At 55.8% G+C, this 21,783-nt stretch overlaps 2 protein-coding genes across 2 annotated transcripts in view; both read right to left on the bottom strand.

Annotated features, from left to right (window-relative positions):
* Window positions 1-6,292, bottom strand: part of RCCD1 (RCC1 domain containing 1) — a 14,275-nt gene extending 7,983 nt beyond the window's left edge. Inside the window, 5 exon segments of the mRNA XM_070478331.1 lie at window positions 2,108-2,229; window positions 2,415-2,506; window positions 2,508-2,800; window positions 2,905-3,184; window positions 4,534-6,292. Of these exon segments, the coding sequence (XP_070334432.1) occupies window positions 2,108-2,229; window positions 2,415-2,506; window positions 2,508-2,800; window positions 2,905-3,184; window positions 4,534-4,731 (985 nt within the window). The 5' untranslated portion in view covers window positions 4,732-6,292.
* On the bottom strand, window positions 6,293-21,707 carry UNC45A (unc-45 myosin chaperone A). Its single transcript, XM_020905804.2, is given in 21 exon segments — window positions 6,293-6,906; window positions 7,062-7,217; window positions 7,324-7,441; window positions 8,756-8,871; window positions 9,072-9,110; window positions 9,112-9,186; window positions 9,584-9,650; window positions 9,844-9,971; window positions 10,461-10,601; window positions 10,975-11,116; window positions 11,352-11,446; window positions 12,647-12,947; window positions 13,926-14,097; window positions 15,174-15,344; window positions 15,611-15,779; window positions 16,918-17,085; window positions 17,563-17,655; window positions 20,588-20,763; window positions 21,050-21,086; window positions 21,273-21,434; window positions 21,624-21,707. Coding segments are annotated over 21 exon segments (2,835 nt in total). The 5' UTR covers window positions 21,675-21,707; the 3' UTR covers window positions 6,293-6,648.
* Window positions 21,708-21,783: the final 76 nt, after the last annotated feature.

The following is a 21,783-nucleotide window of genomic DNA, read 5'->3' as shown; positions in this document are numbered from 1 at the left end:
CTCCAACATGCAATTTGGAAATGAGTCCCTGGAAGTTCCAGAGTGTCTTCTTTTCACATCCACTGAGCCCAGGCTTCTTTCTTCAGCCCTACCCATCACTGGTCCTGAAGACCTTTTTTAAAAAATGTGTTGTTTTTTTTTTTTTACACTGACACAGCATGAAAGTTTTTGTATAAGTTTCATGTATACAACATTACATATATTTTGACTTCTGTATGCACTAGTTTATCACCAAAAGGTCGGTTTCCATCTGTCGCCATACAGTTGACCCTCTTGACCCATTACACCCTCTCCCATCCCTGAAGGCCTCTAGAAGCTCTCAACATTGCTTGCCTCCTCCCACAACACTATATAGGGTTGTTGGCTGGAGCAAGAGCCCTAACACTAAAAATTCACTAACAGTAGTAGCTTATTTTTATCAAATATTTAATCCGTGCCAGCACGGATATTAAGCACCATATCCCCCCTCTACTCCAGAGAAACTTGAGTGGTGAGGTGTTCTGCCCAACATCACCAGGGGCAGAGTAATGCTGATGTGAACCTGGGAGGTCTGGTTTGAAGCATCAGTGCTCCAACCACACTACACCGAGGCCTCAAACTCCTTTTGGACCTTAGTGTGAGACTTCCCATTATGCTCACTTTCTGGTCCTCTCATCTCTCCTCCTGCCCAGTAGTTCTCAAGCCTGGCTGCCAACCCAGGCCCATTAGAATAGGAAGGGGAGAGTGCAGGCCTAAGTCATTTTTAAAGATCCCGAGTGAAACCATGCCCCATGGATTTAACAGAAGGTGATAACTACGGAGAAATTCTTGAACTTTCCTTGGAGAACAGATGAGGAACACACTATTAAAAACCCCTTTGCTTGTAAAATGCCTTCATTAAGTTCACTTTGATTTTTCTGCTTTTTTTCCCCTTTAATTGTATACAGTTTCATACAACTCAGCTGTTTCACAGGAACTTGGAGTCAGCGCCTGCCCAGCAAAGTCATCTGGAGACTCGATGGGACCACCAACCCTAAAACTGGGCTTGTGCACATGGCCAATGAATGGCCTTCTGATGTCAGGGCTGGAAAACTCCACCCTTAGATCATGCTAATTGCCTCTTTCCCTCCTGCCCCCCCCCCCCCCCATGCCTGCATGGCTTGTGGGATCTTAGTTCCCTGACCAGGATTGAACCCAGGCTCCGGCAGTGAAAGCTCTGCATCCTAACCACTGGACTTCCAGGGAAGTCCCAAAGCGCCTCCAGTTTGAAATCTGCAGAACTATGTTGACTCAGGTATGCCTGCTCAGAACACTGATTACCTCACCTTCTTCCCTACCTCCAATCACCTTTCTCCATGCCTAAGACCACCTGGCTTATGCCATAAATACCCCAAGCCCTTCAATGTGGCAGATCAGAGGCTTATTCTCCCATCTCCTTGCTTGGCTGCCTTGTGAATAAACTCTTTCTTGGCTGTCAACCTTGGCATCTCAGCGTTTGGCTGACTGTGCAGCCCAACCTTGTCAGTAACAATATAAGTAGCGACCAGAGCGCCAGATGCAGATCCTTGCAAAAGTCATCTGCTCCCAGCCCTACCCCACAGCCTAGCTATCAGCTGCACCTGATCTCCTGCCAGAGGGGTGAACACAATCTCAACTGATGCTAATCCCATCCCGGGTGACCAGCCACGGCACCACCTGAGCTCACACTGACCACCGTCCTCTTCCGGGTGGGCCTCCCGGTGTCCACTGTATGCCACACATCACAGCCACCTGGGCAGCTGCTGCCTTTCTTCTCCATCCTTCCTGTCTCAGCTGCCCCTCACCCCTCCATTCTCCACTGGGGAGTATTCCAAAATGACAGCCCTGGCTGGAGGCAGATGGATGGGAGGGGTAGTGAGACCAGAAGACGGGAAACAACTGCCAACAGTCTGGATTGTGAGGGTGGTCATGGTGGGGGTGTTGAATCTGTCAGGCGTTTGGGAGTCAGGAATGACTGGGCTGAGGGATGCGGGAGGAGCTTGGAAGGAGGCCTGGCTAGGCCACCCATCTAACTGGGGAGAGGAGGAGGAGGAAGCTTTGGCATCTGGGAGACCCTGAGCTGGTTTTGGGAAAGCCCTAGGTCACTCACCACTCAGGCACACAGAGTGCCAGCCGCCTGCGGCGACTTCAGCCATGGGTAGGCCCTGTAGCGCCTCCAACAGCCTGGGCTCTGGCTCGGCCTCCAGGGTCCCGTGGCCCAGCTGTCCATGCCTTAGCAAAGAAGATCCCAGTCAGCGATGCTCACACCAAGAGGTCTCCTCCCCATCCTTGCCCAAACACTCCCTCCTGCCCCCTGTATGCTGACCTCCCACTCCGAGGTCACATTTACCCCAGCCCTCCCCCACCCCCTACCCCAGCAAGAGCCCAGCTGGCCCACTTGGCCAAGCCCCACTCACCTGCCCGCGCCCCAGGAGAACACCTGGCCCGCGGTGTCCAGCAGCAACGCATGCTCGGCGCCCAGCTCCAGGCGACGCGCCCGCAGCGTAGGGGGCCAGAGGCCGGTAGAAGGGCGGCCGCGGGCTCACGTAGGCACGAGCGCAGGGCAGCAGCGGCAGCGGCCCCGCCTGGGTCTCATCACGGCTGGGTCCGCCTTCTGCCTCCTGCACGGCCTGGGACCAGAGGGGCTCCCCGCGCAGCGCCGAACGCGGCGCCCAGGCCTGCAGCTCCGCCCCGCCTCCCGGCCCCGCGCGCAGCAGCACCAGGAGCTCCTCCGACGCCCACGCGTCCGTGCATCCGCCCGCCGCACCGCCCGCGGCGCCGGACAGCTGCACCCGGCCTCCACCTGCGGGGGGGTGGAGAGCGGGCTGGGGACGGAGGGCGGGCTGGGGACAGAGCGGGCGGCGCGCGCGCAGGGGGCCGGAGGCGGGGACGGAGAGGGGCGCTCACGGGTCACAAAGGCGGTGTAGCTCCAGCTCGCGCTCACGCTGCAGACGTCGAGGTTGCCGCCCGGCGTCCTCAGCGGCTCGGGGCTGTGCACCTGGCGCCCGAGCCCCGAGCCCAGCGCCTGCCCGAAGCCGCAGAAACCGAAGCCGAACCAGGTCCCGCGATGCTCCTGGTCCATGCCTCGCAGCGCCCTCGGTTGGCTGCGACCTGGCTGGAGCGGCCGGCGAGACGGAAGGTTAGGGCAAGAACCCAGAGATTCTTCCTTGGGAGACACTGCAGCTGCCTTACGGGTAAAAGGAGGGGAAAGCCACCCTTCTAACCACAGAGGCACACGACGTGCATTCCGCCGACGTTCGCTGAGCGGGCGTCCTACCAGACCTAGAACGATTCTGAGCTGTGTAAGTGGGGCCCTTGCCCTGTCCTCCCTTTTGACCCAAGCACATTCACTATCCCGCAAAGTGGGCACGAAGTAGTTAAACAGTCCCTCCTTTAGGCTAGTCCTTTAGGACTAGGCCTCTGAGTCCCTCCCACTCCAGATTCTCAATGTCAGACACATTATCCCATGTAATCCTGGGAACTAGAATTGTCTCCGTTTGACAGTGGAGACTCCCAGAGAAAGTGACCCTTACACAAGCTTAGGACCGAGAGGGGCATAAGACTGAACTCAAGATCCATCATTTCCCACCAGTGAAAGGCAAAGACAATGCCCTGTAAGGGGCAGGACCACTTCCAGGGTTCACGTTTGCCTCTGCAGCTAGCTACGCCTGTGTCCTTAGCCAATTTACTTGAGCTCTCTCAATCCAATTCAGTTTGTGCAGTTGTACAGTGGCAGCAGTGGAGGGTGATGTCTGTACCTACCCTGTGGAATTGCTACGAACAGATACAAATAAAGGTTTCAAGAGCTGGCACACAGCATCGTAAGGACACAGTGTCAGCTTATTAAATCCAGGGCTTAAGAGTTGATAAAATTAAAAAAAGAAATGGTCACTGGGTTTTTAGGGACCTATGTAAACACAATTTCAACTGGACCTTGTCTACTCATTTATTCATCCCGCACGCATTTATTGATCCTTTTTGTCATTGTTCAGTCGATAAGTCATGTCCGACTCTGCGACCCTGTGGACCCCATGGACTGCATTAATCCCTTACTCTAAGTCAATAAGAAGCACCGCTGTCTGCTTTCAAGGCACTCGTGCATAAATGGGGAAACAGAGGCAGAGTCAAGTGACACGGTGATGCCACTTTCTGCGTACAGCATGTTCGGCTTAATCAGAATATCGTTGGCATTTTTAAGTCTTTGAAGCTAGATCCTGCAGTATCTCCTTGACCCAGGCCTGGGCTCCTACCCCTTCCGGGCCAATCCCAGCCCAAGGCCTCTGATCTTAATCTTGACCCTGTGTCCTCCACCCCCTCAAGCAGCTCGATCCAATGGGCCGTCTAGAGGGAGGAAAGGCCAGGAGGCAGGGCAGCGACCAGGAACCGGTCGACAGCCGGACCAGGACTCGGCTGGCAGCCAGGAAGTTAAGGTTTGAAGAGCCGCGCCCTAAGCCCATTGGCTTCGGAAGCCTCCACGGAGCCAATCGCCGGCGAGCGGCGTGACCTCCCCGGGCAGGCGGCCGTGGACGTGCTTACCTGTGTTCGGGCAATTCTGGCCGCGGCCTGTTCAATCCTAACTCGGTCGAACCGGTCCCGAGGCCTCCGCAAGGCCCAGGAGGCCCGGGCGGGGAGTGGGCCAAACCTCCGGCGGGCGTGGCTCGAAACCGAGGTTGGACCAGATGGTCCCGCCCCCCGCAGGCTCGCACGGGGCCGCGGAGCCCGTATTAGAAGCATCTGGGGGACATTCACAAAGAACTAAGGGGTCGGCAAGGGGTCGGCTACCAGCGACCCCAGGGACGAGTGCTGCCTGTCCTCCTTTTCAGTCTGGGGCGGCCGCAGCTCGCTCTTAACTCTCGTGGGTCTGCCCAACGTGCCGCAGTCGTACTAGGCGGGCGGCGGGCAGCTTTTACCATCCATTGGCTCTGGAGTCTGTCACTTACCTCCGTGAGCCAATGAGAGTCAAGCTGGGCTTGATCCGCAGAGCGGAAGCAGGCGCTCTGGGACTATCCGCCCAGCCAGGTGCGGGTGTTGCGGCGCCCAGCTCCAACCCGGCTCAGCTACTGGGGTTCCCTTCAGCGTTTTCCCAACCTTAGATCCCGCGTTCTCCCTAACTGGAGGCCACTGAGAACTCTCAATACAAAGGCAGAAGTATTGAAAGGCCTATTAGCTCAGATGACACCACTCTTATGGCAGAAAGTGAAAAAGAACTAAAGAGCCTCTTGATGGAAGTGAAAAAGGAGAGTGAAAAAGCTGGTTTAAAACTCAACATTCAGAAAACGAACATCATGGCATCCTGTCCCATCACTTCATGGCAAACAGATGGGGAAGCAATGGAAACTGACAGACTACTTTTGAGGGCTCCAAAATCACTGCAGATGGTGACTGCAGCCATGAAATTAAAACACACTTGCTCCCTGGAAGAAAAGCTGTGACCAACCTAGACAGCATATTAAAAAGCAGAGGCATTAGTTTGCCAACAAAGGTTGGTCTAGTCCAAGCTACAGTTTTTCCAGTAGTCACGTATGGATGAGCGTTGGACTATAAAGAAAGCTGAGCGCCGAAGAATTGATGCTTTTGAACTGATGTGCTGGAGAAGACTCTTGAGACTTGGACTGCAAGGAGATCCAACCAATTCATCCTAAAGGAGATCAGTCCTGAATATTCATTGGAAGGACTGATGCTGAAGCTGAAACTCCAATACTTTGGCCACCTGATGTGAAGAACTGACTCACTGGAAAAGGCCCAGATGCTGGGAAAGATTGAAGGCAGGAGGAGGAGGAGATGACAGAGGATGAGATGGCTGGATGGCATCACCGACTCAATGGACATGAGTTTGAGTAAACTCTGGGAGTTGGTGATGGACACAGGCCTGGCATGATGAAGTCCACGGGATCGCAAAGAGTCGGACATGACTCAGCAACTAAACTGAACGCATTTATATCCATGTGACTAAATACTGATTTGCTCCCCAATGTTTACCCTTTGACCTTCTAACAGGGATAAGCAACTCAGCAGACCTGGGGTAGGATTCCATTTGATTCCTTCCCTAGAGGTGGCTGTGCTGCTGTAAAGCTGCCCACACTACTCAGTCATGCCCAGCTCCTGCTCCATAGTCTGGTCCACTGCCAGCCCTCCCTGCTGATGACAGAGCACATACTTGAGTTCCACGCACTTTCTTTTTTTGTCCACATTGGCACATGGGACCTTAGTTCTCTGACCAGGAATTGAACCTGCAGCCCCTGCCTTGGAAACACAGAGTCTTAACCACTGGACTACAATGAAATCCCTCCACAAGCTTTTACAAGCTTTTATTAGAGGATCAGAGGTGCTCCTGCTAGCAGGCTCGGGTGATGCTCATAGCTGGTGAGGCTGCTTGCTGTGTCCTTCCCAATGCCAGGAACCCACAGGCTGAATTAGGACACGCCATCCCCATTCCCAGCTGTCTTAGTAGTACAGGAAAAAGTGCCCTGCCATGTGAGGCCGGAGGCTGTGCTGGGAGAGCAGGGCTGTGAACGTGCTCCCTGACTCAGAACAGAGGACATCAAAGGGCAGCTGGGGAGGAGAGACCAGATGTTTGCATCCCAGCCCCTACCAGCCAGTCTGTCCTTGCTCCTTGTGCTGTGATGGGTAGTGTGTGTGAGAGGCAGGCCCTCATTTTCCATCCTGGCTGGGTTTGATAAGCCCATATTCCACCGCTTTCCCCAGACAAGCTGTGGCCGCCCTGGTGACTGGGCTCTCCTTGTCCTTGGCCAGCACCGACAGGATCTCCAGCACCTCGCTCTCCATCAGGGTGCTGGCGATCTCCCTCGAGGCCTCCACCATGTTCAGGACCACCACAGCGCCCCGGTGCTGCAACTCCTGGCTGGGGCTCAACAGCAGGGCCTGCAGGATCTCCAGCCAGTGTGTGGTCTGCCGGAAACAGGGCAGTGTGACCACGGAGCAGCAGGGAACCCTGGCAGCGAACACCACCCGCACACCCTGGGGCTGCCTTCCACCAGCCGACCACCAGCAGGCTGGGGCTTCCTGGCCCACCTCCCCTGTCTCCACCAAGAAGAGGCACTGACCACTTGGGGGATGCGGCTGCAGAGCGAGGGCCGCACGGAGGTGAGCACAGCCAGGCCCCCGGCGGCCGCCCGCCGCAGCAGCTCGTTGTCCTCGCCACTGTACAGCACCAGCAGCTTCAGCCGGTCGTTGCCCGTGGCTTCAAAGAGGTCCTGCACCTGTGGCCACAAGTGGGGCGGGACCAAGTCAGATGGGGCAGAAGCCCAGCCAGGGCCGGGTCCTCCTCCGTGTCTGCCTGGCCTGACCGCCTGGACCAGCCCTCACCTCCTTGCTCATGGCCAAGTTACACATGCATTCCGTGGCTGCCCGGCGGAGCATCTCATGCTCCTCAAACATGTAGCCCTCGATCATGGGCACGGCCTTCTCCTTCAGGATCTTCTGCCTGTGGGGCCAGGGGTGGAAGCGTTGGCATCACCAAGGCGTTTGCATCCATCACTCCCAGCCCCGTTTCCCCATACAACAAGCCCTGGGCCAAAGATTTCCCTGGGCAATATGCAGAGACCGTCCTGCGCAGGTTTGAAGCCACCGGGCAGTGGTTTCCAGCCTTCTAACCCGCCCGAGGAGACAGCACGCGGGACCTTGGAAGATGCTCTCAACTAGGAGTTAGGATACCTGGGGGTGATGATGGCGATGCTAACATCTAATGTTTGAGCACTCACTCTGACCCAGCACTGGGACTATCTTACTTAATCCTCACCACAGGGACTTCCCTGGTGGTTCAGTAGCTAAGACTCCGTGCTCCCAATGCAGGAGGTCCCGGCTCCATCCCTGGTCAGGGAAATAGATCTCACGTGCCACAACTTAAGATCATGCATGCTGCAACTACGACCTGGCACAGCCAAATAATAAATATTTTTAAAAAAATCTTCACCACAGCCCTATGGTAAAGGTGCACATGTGATTATCACTACTACTTTACAGAAGGGGAGCCTGAGACTGAGTAGTCTCAACATTAGTGAGAGCAGCTAATACATGCTGCTTGGACACATTGCTAGGAGTCAGGCATCTAGGTAGTAAATGCTTTTACCTGGATTTTCTCATTTAATCCTCCTCACTGCTACTCCATGAGATAGGTACATAACCATTCCATTTCATAGAGAGGGAAACTAAGGCACAGAGGGGTTAAGTTACTTTGAGGTTAGACCCTAATAACCAGTAAAGCCAGGATTTGAATCCACGTGGTCTGACTCTAGGGCCTGCACTCTTACGGCCTAGTTTCTTGCCCTCTCGCAGAACACTGCACAAGTCATGCCTCTCGGCCTGTCTGCCAAATAAGTAACTGAGGAGCGCACGCCGAATTGTAAAGTGCTGAACTTCCCTGGTGGTCCAGTGGATAAGAATCTGCCTGCCATGCTGGGGACATGGGTTCGACCCCTGGTCCGGGAAGATCCCACATGCTGAGAAGCAACTGTGAGCCCATGTGCCACAACTACTGAAGCCTGTGGTGGGGCACCTAGAGCCTGTGCTCTGCGACAAAAGAAGCTAACACAGTGAGAAGCCCGTGCACCCCAATGAAGAGTAACGCCCGCTCACTGCACCTACAGAAAGCCAGCGTGGAGCAACTAAGACCCAGCACGGCCAAAAATAAATTCAGTAAATGACTAACAATAACAACAAAAAGAACTGTAAAGTGCTTTCCTGGCAACGGTCTAAACCACGGTGCCCTGCCCAGGCCCCGCATCCCCTCGGGCCTCACCGAAGCCTCTCACTGATCCCCGCCAGGTTCGTTAGAGCCATGAGCGCCTCGAAGTTCTGCAGGCCGGAGCAGTTGAGGTGCAACAGGGAGACGAGGGGCCGGACCACCTCGTAGATCTGGAATACACACCCATGCATCAGGGCTACCCGCCCCAGTTCTCCCAACGCCACCGGCCCTGCAGATGGGAGTCCAGCCCCCGAGAGGTCACCCTCCCCACCCCAGGGTCCCGTGGAGGAGCCACAGCCTGAGTGAAAGGCCAGGAGGGCCCACTGAGGGGGTGGAGGACAGGCCAGGGCTGGGGCAGGAAGACACGCACCCGCTCGCCGGGAAAGGTCATCTCTGGGTTGGAGGTGATGGGTGAGCTTGGCGAGAGCCTGGGCTGCCTTCATCTGCCCCACGTCGGTGCCTTCCAGGGCCAGTGGGAGCAAAGCCTGTGGGACAGGCCCATGAGCACCCAGGCTGCAGCCAGGATCGTGAGGCCCCGACTGTGCCGCCCTCACCTGTCCCGTCTCTCTCCCCGGGCCTGACCACACGCCCACTCACCCTCTCACTTCTGAGGCCTCCTGGCAAGCTACCCAGACGCTTCTGGAAAACACTTATTAAGGACTAGACGTGGACTGTGCCAGGCACGGGCCAGGAAGGCCGATGACACAGGAGCGCTCAGACCCCTATAAAGTCCAGGGCCCTTCAGCATCACTCACGCATCAGGAAGACATTCCTGCTGGCTGCTAATGACACTTGTCTGTCCCCATCCAACACCAACCTCTGCTGTGGCAGCCACTGAGTCATGTTTTACGGCCCATCCTGAAGGAGCCTGAGCCAGCTTACCTTGCCCCCTCCCTGAGCAACCACAGTGCCGCGGTCCTCGACCTCTTCCACCAAAGCCAGGAAGACCCTGCGGGGAGAGTGCCGAGCTGGGTGGGCGGGTCAGGGCTCTGGCGGGCAGAGCTTCCGCTCCCGCTCCCGGGTGCAGCAAAGGAAGACTGCCAGGTGGGTGGCCCCTCTTGCCCCAGGAGCCCACTGCCTCCTGGGCTCCCCCTGTAGTTTCACCAGCAGCGGGGAGGCTGATGGGCAGGGGGCAGGCTCACCTGGAGAGCAGCTCCCTGCAGGAACTGGTCAGCACAGGGCTCTCAGTCTTCACCATGCACGTCATGGCCGACACCACACCGGCCGCCAGCAGCTTCTTCACCCGAGCCCGCACAAAACTCGGCTTGTCCTGGGGAATGAGGCAGCTGAGCAGAGGGACCTCAGCTGATCAGGCAGGGGAAAGGGGAACCCTTCTCAAGACACACGTTGATGGGCATGACAACAAAGGGAAAGAGGAGTTCCCTGGTGGTCTGGTGGTTAAGAAGCCACCTGCCAATGCAGGGGACACAGGTTCCATCCCTGGTCTGGGAAGATCCCACATGCTGCAGGAAACTAAGCCCGTGTGTCACAAGTACTGAGCCTGAGCTCTAGAGCCCGTGCTCTGCAACAAGAGAAGCCACCGCAGTGAGAGCCTCCGCAACTCGAGAGCAGCCCCTGCTCACCACAGCTAGAGAAAAGCCCGAGCCGCAACAAAGACCCAGTGCAGCCAAGAATAAATTACATAAATTAGCTAAGTCTAAAAAAAGATTGAAAGAGAAAGAAACCTGCTTAAACAGAAGGTGCACCTGCTGTGGATGGCTTGGGTCAACTGGCCCCCATGACACAGAGGTCCCCTCACCTTGGGGTGCTGCTCAGGCACGTGCTGCTTGGCATACTTGGCTAGCTCCACCATCTTGGGGTCCGGCTCCTCGTAGTCGTAGCTGTTGGTGCAGTTCACCAGTGCAGAGGCCACCGCGAAGAGCACCGACCTCTCCTCGGACTGCCGGGAGGGGGCAGAGGGGCTGTCAGCAGCCAGCCCCAGGGCAGAGCAGGACTGGGGTCAGCGCTGCCCAGGCTCCCAGTTCTACCCTCGGCTGGGCCCCCTGGGCACCAGGATGAATCCAGGGCACCTCCCAGGCCCCAGGGTGGCCCCTGACTTTGGGAGCTCATGCACTAGACCTCCCTGACTCCTCCTCAGAGGGCAATCTTTCTGACACGGCTGGTGCAGGTCACAACGCCCAGGCTGCACAGGGCAGTCACTCGGGCTACCAGCCCTGTGTCACGAACGCCATGGGCCACAACCTGCCAAGAAAGCCCTCTGGGCTCTAATCCGAGTCAGCATCCCTGGACGACTGCAGGTACCCAAGGGCTACCTTGCTGAGCTGGAACAGAGCCTTCAGGGCAGCCGCATCCTCCACAAACTCTTCCTTCACGTCAGCATCAAAGGTGAGGTAAGCCAGGCCTTCCACTGCCCAGCGCCGTGTGCCCACGTCCATCTGGTCATTGCACAGCCACCTGGGGGCGTGCAGGGCACTGATGACTACCAGAACGGGCAGGGGGGCGGCGGGGGGCGGCAGGAGGGGCACCCCAGGACCCAGGGGGGAAAAGCCAGTGGTTGGGGCAACCCCACCACATACGGAAGTGGTTCACGTGGAGGGTCTGCCTGGGGAGGACATGGCAGTGAGGATTCCCCTCTTCTCTTGAGGTCTGGCCAGCAGGCAGGGAGCCACGGCCGTGCTAAACCACTCACTTTCGACACTGCTTGGCCAGCTTGAGAGTGGAGCCTTCGGCAAACTGCTTCATGCTAAAGTCGGTCCCTCCAGCCGAGCCAAGCTTACAGAGCCCCTGCAAGAGAGGGTGAGAACCAGCTGTTGGCCAAGAGGCAGGGCAGGGCTCGCCCCCAGCACTCTGTCAGGCTCCCTGGGGGCCGGGCACACCCCCACCAGGCTACCAGCTGGACTGTGCTGTGCTAAGTCACTTCAGTCGTGTCCGACCTTTGTGACCCTATGGATTGCAGCCCACCAGGCTCCTCTGTCCATGGGATTCTCCAAGCAAGAATACTGGAGTGGGGGTTGCCACGCCCTCCTCCAGGGAATCTTCCCAACCCAGGGATTGAAACCACGTATCTTATGTCTCCTGCACTGGCAGGCAGATTCTTTACCACTAGTGCCCCCTGGGAAGCCCACAAAACCAGCTGCTAGGGTGGCCATGTGATAGCATCTGGGAGAGACTGACATGCTGAGCACTGTGCTGGCCCAGGCCCCCCTCCAGAGGTGCACCGGGACTTGCTCTGTTCCTTCCCACCTCACACCAAGGAAGCTCTTGACGGGAAGAGGTAAGATATGTGTGGGAAGAAGACAGGCGCCTCAGCCGAGGCCAGGACCCCCATGGGAGGGAGAAACCCAGGACAAGGTCCTCCTCCCCCAAAGAGGAGGCTTCCTCCAGGGGCAGGGCTGCAACAGGCTCACAGGGGTCAGGTGTTCCTTAGACTACAGGCTCTAGGGGCTGCCTGGCAGCCCAGCCTGTTCACACAGCCCCCGGACCTGCCTGGCCTAGTGTGTCCTCCAAACTCCTCCCAGAGCCGCTCCCATTGCCTACAGTGGGCAGCCCAGGCTGCCCTGCATTCTTAGGCATCCTGTCTGTTCAAGGTTCACCTCCTCCTCCTCCCCAGGAAGAGCCAGGGCCCTGCTCCGGCCTTGACAAGGCCCTGAAAGTGAAAATCGCTCAGTCGTGTCCAACTCTTTGAGACTCCATGGACTGTAGCCCACCAGGCTCCTCTCTCCATGTGATTCTCCAGGCAAGAATACTGGAGTGGATTGCCATTCCCTTCTCCACGGGACCTTCTCAACCCAGGGATGGAACCCAGATCTCCCACACTGCAGGCATATTTTTTACTGTCTTGAGCGATCAGGGAGGCCCTTCAACAAGGCCCTGCACACCCCCCGTTTTCACCAAGCGTGTCCTGAGGCTGCACCCTGAGACACTGGCCAGCCAGGGCCCCTGGCCTGGCCGCCTGCTGGCTCAGCCCAGGCCTGCCCATCTCACCACCAGCGCCCGGATGCGGATGCTGTCCTTCTCGCTGCGCTTGTACAGGTCTTTCAGCAGCGAGACGCCGTTGGCCGTGATGAATGAGGCCCGCTTGGCCTTGCCGGCCGCGTGGATCAGGGCCTCCACGGCCACCAGCTGCTCCTCCTCCTGCTCCGAGGCGCACAGGGCGATCACGCTCTCCATGACGCCGTTCAGCTCCAAGGCCCGATTGCCGGCGTCACATGGGCCCTGCAGGAGGCAGGACACTGTCTGGATGGCCCGCAGCTTCCCGGCCAGCCCGTGGCCCTCAAACCAGCTCCTGCAGGGCACAGGGTGGCAGCTGTCACATCACAGCCAGCAGAGAGAGACTGCCCTTCCCTCCCACCTCCTCCACTGGCCAGGCATCTGCAGGATGTGGGCAACAACAGCAAGAAAAGCTGCCGGCGGGAAGACCAGGACACCACCCCTCTGGGCGGCAGCCACCGAGGCTCTGCATCCAGGCTTTCATTCGCGCCCCATCCCCACCCCCGATGACCTGCCGTCAACGCAGGTCGCTGTCGCTCACACACGCTGTCTCCTTCCCTGTAGTCACTGAGGTCTGAACTCGGGCCACTTACTCCATGACTTGCCGTCCGTCAGTCTGCTCCTAGCTGTGAGCCCTTAAGGTGAGGACTGACGTAGCACTGGTGTGTTGGGACGGACACACAGCGTGTGCTCAGTGAACACTACGTGCTAGAGGACACTGGCTGCACTGGATAGCTTGAGAGCTTGTGAGTATTCAGTCGGGTCCAACTCTTTATGACCCTGTGGACTGTAGCCCGCCAGGCTCCTCTGTGCGTGGGATTCTCCAGGCAAGAATACTAGAGTGGGTTGCCATTCCCTATTCCAGGAGATCTGCCCGACCCAGGGACTGAACCCGTGTCTCTTTCATCTCTTGCACTGGCAGGCAGATTCTGCAGCAATGAGCCACCTGCACTGGAGCAGAACTGACGTAAGAAAGAATATCCTTGGGGACCTCCCTGGCAGTCCGGTAATTAAGGCAGTGCTTCCACAGCAGGGGGAATGGGTGTGAGCCCTGGTCAGGGAACAGATCTGATACTTTGAGCAGTGTGGAAAAAAAAATAAGAAAGGACGTCCCCGCAGAGGGACTCTGAAACAACAAGTGGCCCTTGGGACCGCTCTGACTCTCACAAGTCCTCCCCAAGGCTGCGTCTCTGATGGGAAACCTTTCACTGCTGTCTCTCCCCAAAGAGTCAGCACTCTCGAGGGAGCCCTGGCTATAGGAGGGCTCCCTTACTTGATGTAGTTTTCACAGAGTCGGTGGAAGTTCTCCCTCTCGGCATCACACTTCAGGTCATCGAAGAGCTTGCTGAGCAGAATGGAGGCACTCATGCGGCTGTTTGCTGTCACTGTGAGCTCCCCGGGAGGGTCCTGCACAGAGCCGCCCACCTCCAGGATCTTCTTCAGACCTGAAAAGACACCCTATTCAGACAACAGAACACGAATTCCAACCCTGATGGGCCAAGGGAAGAGGTCTCCACTCGCACAAGCTCAGAGTACAGGCAGGCTCATAGAATCGGGCTGGCGGACCTGCTGTCTACGGGGATGGGTGCGAGGTGTGGGGTCAGCAAAGGACCTCAGAACTTAAGGCCTGTGGGCTGGCCCTGCCTGTGGAGCCGAATGCTCTGGGGCTTGGAGGTTCCTCACAGCTGCAAAACTGCAGGGAAAATAACCTCATGCCTCATAGGATCATTGGGATAACAAGAAAAGATGAGTTCCCAACAGGCGTGCTCACGCTGGGACTCTGCCAACCTTTCCTTATATTTTTTGAGGGGAAAGGAGAAGTGTGAACTTCTATATTAAACTGTAAGAATTTTCCCCCTGTGTACAAAAGTAACACACAATGAAAACAACTTGACACAGAAGGCTGACCCAGCCTCCCTGTTAACCTGCTCGTGGGCCTGCTCCATGTGTGGGCGAGCTCACACGTACACGACTGAAGGAGCCGATGTCGCCGAAGGGTACAGCGCAGGGCACACGCGCTTCAGCGCAGACACACGTGCTGGGGGCAACCGCTCCTGCAGTCGCGCAGGCCCAGCCATCTGAGCAACATGCCACACATGTGCTTGGTCTATTTATTCACCTACCTTTCAGTGTATGGCCAATAACTGTTAGTTGCTCAGTTATGTCCAACTCTTAGGGACCCAACGACTGTAGCCCACCAGGCTCCTCTCTGCATGGGATTCTCCAGGCAAGAATACTGGAGTGGGTTGCCATTCCCTTCTCCAGGGGATTGTCCCGACCCAGAGACTGAACCACGCCTCCTGCATTGACAAGAGGATTCTTTACCATCTGAGCCACGAGGGAAGCCCTATCTACCTGTATTTCTATTTATTTACTTATTTATATGCTGTGCCACGTGGCATGTGGGATCTTCGTTCCCCAACCATGGATTAAACCCAGGCCCTCGGCAGTGAAAGGACAGAGTCCTAACCACGGGACTGCCAGGGAAGTACCTTTCTCTTTTTCAAACTCTGTCACCTACCTTGGTCGATAACCCAGAGGGTGAGGCTGTTGTTGGGGTCCTTAGGAGACTTCCGGGGCACCACTTTAATCAGAAGGGTCAGGGCATTGTCTCGGCCTTGGCCCGAGACCCCCACCTCCGTCAGGAGCTCCAGGAGGTTACTGATGAGGACCTTCAGCTCCCGGGCGGGATCTGGCAACAGGAAGACATTCACCAGCTCTACAGTGGCCTAGCCCCGTCTGACCCTGAACTTCCCTGGTAGGGTGAGGGGACCTGCAGCCTAAGCGCTGGTTTCTAGCCTACCCCAGAGGCATCCCAGGTCCTTAGAACCTAGAGTGAGATACTGTCAACAAGCCTTTTCCTGAACACCCTGCAGGTGTAGCCAGCCTGGCTAGCTCAGCCCTTCCCCACCACGACAGCAATACCCATAGGACATAGGCCAGCTTCCACTGACTCACCCACGATGATGGCGCCTTCTTTGCCGCGGAAGCCCTTCTTGACGCCTTCTTTGAGGGCATCGAACATAACCTGCAGCAGGTGGCAGGCAGCCAGGGACACCGCCTGGTTCTCCACGCCCAGCATGGAGACCACCCGCCGAGTTCCCAGCACGCTCAGGGTGGCCACTGTCTGATGGGGGGAGAGAGGTGGACAGAGCTTCCGGTTGGCAAAGGGCAGCTTCAGAGATCCCTAACTGGGGGTTGGAGAGGGTGGCCAGAGGGGAGAACACATGAGTGGACAGAGCAGCTCCCTGGGAAAGGAAAGTGGGTCTGCCTGAGGGCAAGACCTGGGTGATACCCGGATTCTCTGTTGGAAGGGCTTCCTAAAGAAAACACTCCAGGGACTTCCCTGGCGGTCCAGTGGTTAAGACTCCAAGTTTCCACTGCAAAGGGTATTGGTTCAATCCCTGGTCGGGGAACTAAGATCCCACAGGGATCCCAGGAAGGCTGCAGGAGATGGGCAGAATTGATGTGATTTTACCAGTTTTAGTTCTGGGAGACCCAGAAACAGAGTCCGATCTTGGCCTGACTTGTTTTCACAGGATGTTTCACATTTCCACCCCTGATCTAGGAACTGTGGGCTCCTCTAAAAGCTACTGAGGGTCAAGTCCTTGTTCCCTGAGTCCAGCTGGAGCAGGCAAGAGCCAGAGCAGGGACTTGGTGACACCGGCCTGGGACAGGGTGTGCTGGCTGAACCGTGTGTGTGGGACACCCACCGTCTCCATGGAGAATCATCCCAGGGTCCTGCCCTGCATATCCGGTCACTGACTCGATGGTGAAGATGCTGTGGGCCACGTGACCCACCACGTCACGCACTGTGAGGACCTCTGTCCAAGCAAAATGCCAGCCTGGTGGCGAAGGAAGGACAGGTGCCCCGTTCTTTGCAAGCAGTGTGCTTCTACCATGGACAAGGAGGGCATCAGTGACCAGGCATCTCTGAGGAGAGCCGAGGGCGAGACTTGTGAGCCTTCTGATGCACGTGCTCAGGGGGTCCCCGGGCTGCTTACACTCTTTCCTGGCCTCACTTTGTCCCAAATCATGTTGCTCTTTTTGTCATTTTAATGTTGCCTCTCTTGTTATGTATTTCCTTATACTTTGCCCTGTAAGTTGAGAGCTATGGGACTTCCCTGGGGGTCCAGTGATTGAGACTCTGTGGTCCTAATGTAGGGAGCATGGCTTCAATCCCTGGTCAGGGAACTAAGATCCCACACGAGTGGATGGACAGACAGACTGACCGAGGCAGTAGCTAGACCCTCCGCCACACCCACCCGTGACTGGTGCTCAGAGCAAATGCCGACTAGGGTACGCAGGGCCGCCAGCATCAGGTCGGGCTCTCCCGTGTCCAGCAGGCGCTGTAAGAGCTGAACCCCGTTGCTCCGGAAGATCTTCTCGGCCCCGGCATCCTCCCGGGCCAGCACCACCAGGTTCTGAGACGCCTGCGTCAAAGGAAGTGCATCGTGACATGAACACGGCACACGGCATGGAGACAGAGGACAACCCGAACCTCACTGCTTCCACTGAGCTCGTGGCCATGAACGTCACTGCTCTGAGCACCAGCTTCCGCCTCTATGAGCAGAGGGAAGAGCTCGCTCTGGGAGTTGATGGTTAGCATAAATGGAGTCTTAAGTCCCTGGCAAAGCCTGAAGGGCCGCGTCTGTGACTCAGCCACCTCTGGGCACCCGGCTCCTGGCATGAGACCTGAGCACCAGTAGGCGCTCCAGGAACACTGGCTCCCTCCCCATGGCCCACACTGAGGCCCTAGGCCCTCTGAGCCCCCACTCAGGCTCTGTGAGCCCAGCGGGTGATGCACCAGCAGACCAGGCCAGCAGGGGTTCCTGGGCCAACATCATACACACACAGGGAGGCGTGGGCAGCACTAGGGGAGCTCCGCCCCTACTCGCCCAGGTCTGTACCTTTTGCTTTTTCTCGGTGCCTTTCTCTTGTGGGTCCAATAGTATCTGAAACATCTGCTCCACTTTGGCATCTGTTGAGGACATGTATCTCACCTACAACAAACCAGCAAAGCATGGGAGGAATTGCTGCTTGGCCCCAGACAACACATTTCCTCTTTGTTCTCTCCAGCTCCTCCCCAGGCCTGGCTCCTGACTCCAGAGGGCACAGCACAGATGTCTGGGCCCAGGTCTCACACCCAGCTTCCTTGGGCAGGAAGAGACTCGCCTGGTAGCTTCTCCCAAACTTCCCTGGGCTATTTTCTTCTCTGAGCTGTTTCCTCCTTGGGCAGCAGGGGATGTTGCCGATGCTTAAGGCAGTGCCATTCAGAAGGGTGGCGTCCTGTTAGCCACAAGAAAACCCACTCCCAGGGGGCCATGTATTGTGTGGCGGTCTGGGTGCACCGCCCCTGGCACTGAACTGGCATTTATACCTCCTGCAAGGGAGCCAGCAGGTCATGATGAAGTTGCTGATACTCTGTTTAGGTCAAGGATTCTCTTCTTGATGGATTTTTTAAATAATCTGATGACCAAACTCATCCAAGGCCTTTTCCTTCCCCAGGGTTCTGGGCGTGGATAGCGTACATGCCTAACACGTGTGTCCCCACTGCCCCTCCTACATCCATGGTAGACACCACTGATCCATCCCCTCCAAGGCCCATGCGGCCTGACTCCTAATCCTTCTCAACACAGAGGTCGAGGCAGCCCTTGCAGATCAAACAGAGCTGAAGCTGAGAGGAAAATAATTTGCTTTCCCAGGTCTCAATCTTTTGATAAGGTGTCTGCCGTCATATTACTTGCGTCTACTGGGTCAGCGCGTTAACACCCAATTGTCAGGCTAATTCCAACTTGAAAATAGTTAATGATGCTCTTTAGATTCTCTTCTCCTTGATTTTTAAACATGTGAATCATACAAACATTGTCTCTTTATTTTAAAAAATGAACAGATGAAGCAAAATCTCTTTTGAAAAGCCCCTGTGAGCCCATTCCTTTCCCTAGCAGTCACACTGTTATCATTGTGATGTCTCTCTTTTAAAAGATTTTCCCTTGTAATGACATACCCAACTGAACCCATGGAAAAAAACATGGTATTATTTTGGGTGCATATATGGGGGATTGTTTTAATATAAATTATATCACATTGTCAGCTTTCCACCTCCATACATGACGATCTGCCTATTCTCAATAACTACACATCAGTTCAGTTCAGTCCAGTTGCTCAGTCATGTCCGACTCTTTGCGACCCCATGAATCGCAGCACGCCAGGCCTCCCTGTCCATCACCAACTCCCAAAGTCTACTCAAACTCATGTCCATCGAGTCGGTGATGCCATCCAGCCATCTCATCCTCTGTCATCCCCTTCTCTTCCTGCCCTCAACCCCTTCCAGCATCAGGGTCTTTTCCAATGAGTCAACTCTTCGCATGAAGTGGCCAAAGTATTGGAGTTTCAGCTTCAGCATCAGTCCTTCCAATGAACACCCAGGACTGATCTCCTTCAGGATGGACTGGTTGGATCTCCTTGCAGTCCAAGGAACTCTCAAGAGTCTCCTCCAACACCACAGTTCAAAAGCATCAATTCTTCGGCACTCAGCATTCTTCACAGTCCAACTCTCACATCCATACATGACCACTGGAAAAACCATAGCCTTGACTAGACGGACCTTTGTTGACAAAGTAATGTCTCTGCTTTTCAATATGCTATCTAGGTTGGTCATTACTTTCCTTCTAAGGGGTAAGCGTCTTTTAATTTCATGGCTGCAATTACCATCTGCAGTGATTTTGGAGCCCCAAAAATTAAAGTCTCATGCTGTTTCCACTGTTTCCCCATCTATTTCCCATGAAGTGATGGGACCAGATGCCATGATCTTAGTTTCCTGAATGTTGAGCTTTAAGCCAACTTTTTCACTCTCCTCTTTCACTTTCATCAAGAGGCTTTTTAGTTCCTCTTCATTTTCTGCTATAAGGGTGGTGTCATCTGCATATCTGAGGCTATTGATATTTCTCCCCGAAATCTTGATTCCAGCTTGTGCTTCTTCCAGCCCAGCATTTCTCATGATGTACTCTGCATATAAGTTAAATAAGCAGGGTGACAATATACAGCCTTGACGCACTCCTTTTCCTATTTGGAACGAGTCTGTTGTTCCATGTCCAGTTCTAACTGTTGCTCCTGACCTGCATAGGTGTCTGTAACAAGTTTATGACTCAATCTGTTTAGCCATTCCCCTATTGTTGGGCATTTTGGCAAGTTCCAATTTTTCATTACTACGAACAAGGCTGAAACAAACATACACACACCTGCTTGCATACATGGACGAGGCTTCTCTAGGGAAGATAGTAAGCAGTAAACATACTGAATCACAGGATATGCTCAAATTTAAGAGATGTGCTAAAGACTTTCAAAGGAGCTGTACCAATTTACACCCCCCAAAGCAGTCATGAATGAGCCCGCGATCCCCCCAACCTCACCCTATAAGTGTCTGTCTCCCTCGTTCTAGCAACGTGTACAAACTTTAAATGTCTGCCAAACGGGGCTTCCCCGGTGGCGAGTGGAATCTGCCTTCCAATGCAGGGGATATGGATTTGATCCCTAGTCAGGGCACTATGATCTTACATGCAGAGTGGCAATTAAGCCCACCTACCACAGCTACGAAGCCCGCCTGCTCTGGAGCCCACGCATCACTAGAGAGAAGCCCATACAATGCATCAAAGACCCTTCGTGCAGCAACTAAAACCCAAAGCAGCCAAAAATAAACAATTTTTTTTTAATGTTAAAAATGTTTGCCAAACAGACCACTGAGAAGAATAGCACCTTGCTGTTCTTTCAATGTGCTTTTTCATGACCACTGACAAGGTTGTGCATCCTTCTGTAAGGTCATTTGCCATCAGTATCCCCTCTTCAGAGATCTGTGATTATACCTTTGCTCCAGATCCACTTTCCAGTGCCCCTCTACCACTGGTCAATGCCTCGCTCTCCCAGTTACTCACATACCTTCTCCTGAATCTGGCCCGCGATGCTGCGCAGGGCCTCCTGGAAAACTTTGTTCTTGGGCTCCAGGCTCACACATCTCTGCAGATCAAGGACTGCCTGGTCGAGGCGGCCCAGTTTCTCTAGGGCTTGGCTTCGCCGGTAAAGTGCTTTGACGTCCCCGCCGTCCTTTTCAATGGCTGAGCACAAACAGGAGCTCTGTCAGCACCCGAGAGGCCACCATCTCCAGGCAAGAGCAGTAGGGAAAGATCTCGAGGGCTAGAGGAAGGTTGGGGGACGGATGTGGGGCTCAGTATTTCAGCCTCAGAAAAGGTGAGGGTAGCTGCAGAAAAGGAGATGCCCGGGGAAGGGGGGGGGGGCGGGGAAGAAGGCAGATGTGTTTTAGGGGTGAAAAGAGAAGGAAAAAGTGAGGGCTGCCCACCCCAGAAGCCCCACGGCTCCACCCAAGGGCTCTCATTCCCTTACCTTTGGTTGCCTCCGTTTCTGCTTTCTCGTAATCTTCCTGAAACAGAAAGAACAGGGCTTGAGATGCTGGTCATCTCCTTTTTCGGGCAAAACTGGGCAACAGGGTTGTTCTCGAATCACCTAAAGGCCCAAAGGCCATGTGACAAGTTTGGGGGCCCGAGCAGCGGCGGGGTGGGCAAAAGAGGCCCGGGCAGGCAAGGGGAAGAGCAGCCGGCTCCCTCACCAGCTTGAGGTGGCAGGCGGCCCGGTTCCGATGCAGAATGGCCTGGTCCTGGGGCGTTGCGCCCAGACCCAGGGCTTGCGTGTAGGCCGTCAAGGCACCTTCGTAGTCCCCGCATTTGAACAGCTCGTTGCCATCCTTCCGCAGCTGTTCCACTGAGCTGGCCTGTGGAGAGAACGCGTGGAAACGTCGCAGGTAGGCTCAGGGTGAGACGGGGAGCTATTGGGAGAGGACGCTGGGGGTCGCGGGCGAGTCCCATGGAGGGCCAAACTGAGAGGGAGGAGGCGGCCCGGGAATCGCCCGAGCAGGTGAGAAGTGGAGATGGCCCAGGGGAATGGGTAGATGGGTACGCACCCCGGGGCCGGCAGACTGGGGCTCGGGGGTCCCTGGACCACTCACAGTCATCGCTCCACAGACGTCCCGGGCGGGCGCAGGCGCAGTCTCCGAAGCAGGGTGGGTCGAGACTCGGGAATCCGCCGCCGGCTGCCCCGCCCCCGTCTTGCGTCAGAGGCGG

This window comes from Odocoileus virginianus, chromosome 16 (genome assembly GCF_023699985.2).
Source record: "Odocoileus virginianus isolate 20LAN1187 ecotype Illinois chromosome 16, Ovbor_1.2, whole genome shotgun sequence".
NCBI lineage: Eukaryota > Metazoa > Chordata > Mammalia > Artiodactyla > Cervidae > Odocoileus > Odocoileus virginianus.
The sequence above is the reverse complement of the archived record's forward strand: the minus strand, read 5'-3'. Positions and strand labels throughout refer to the sequence as shown.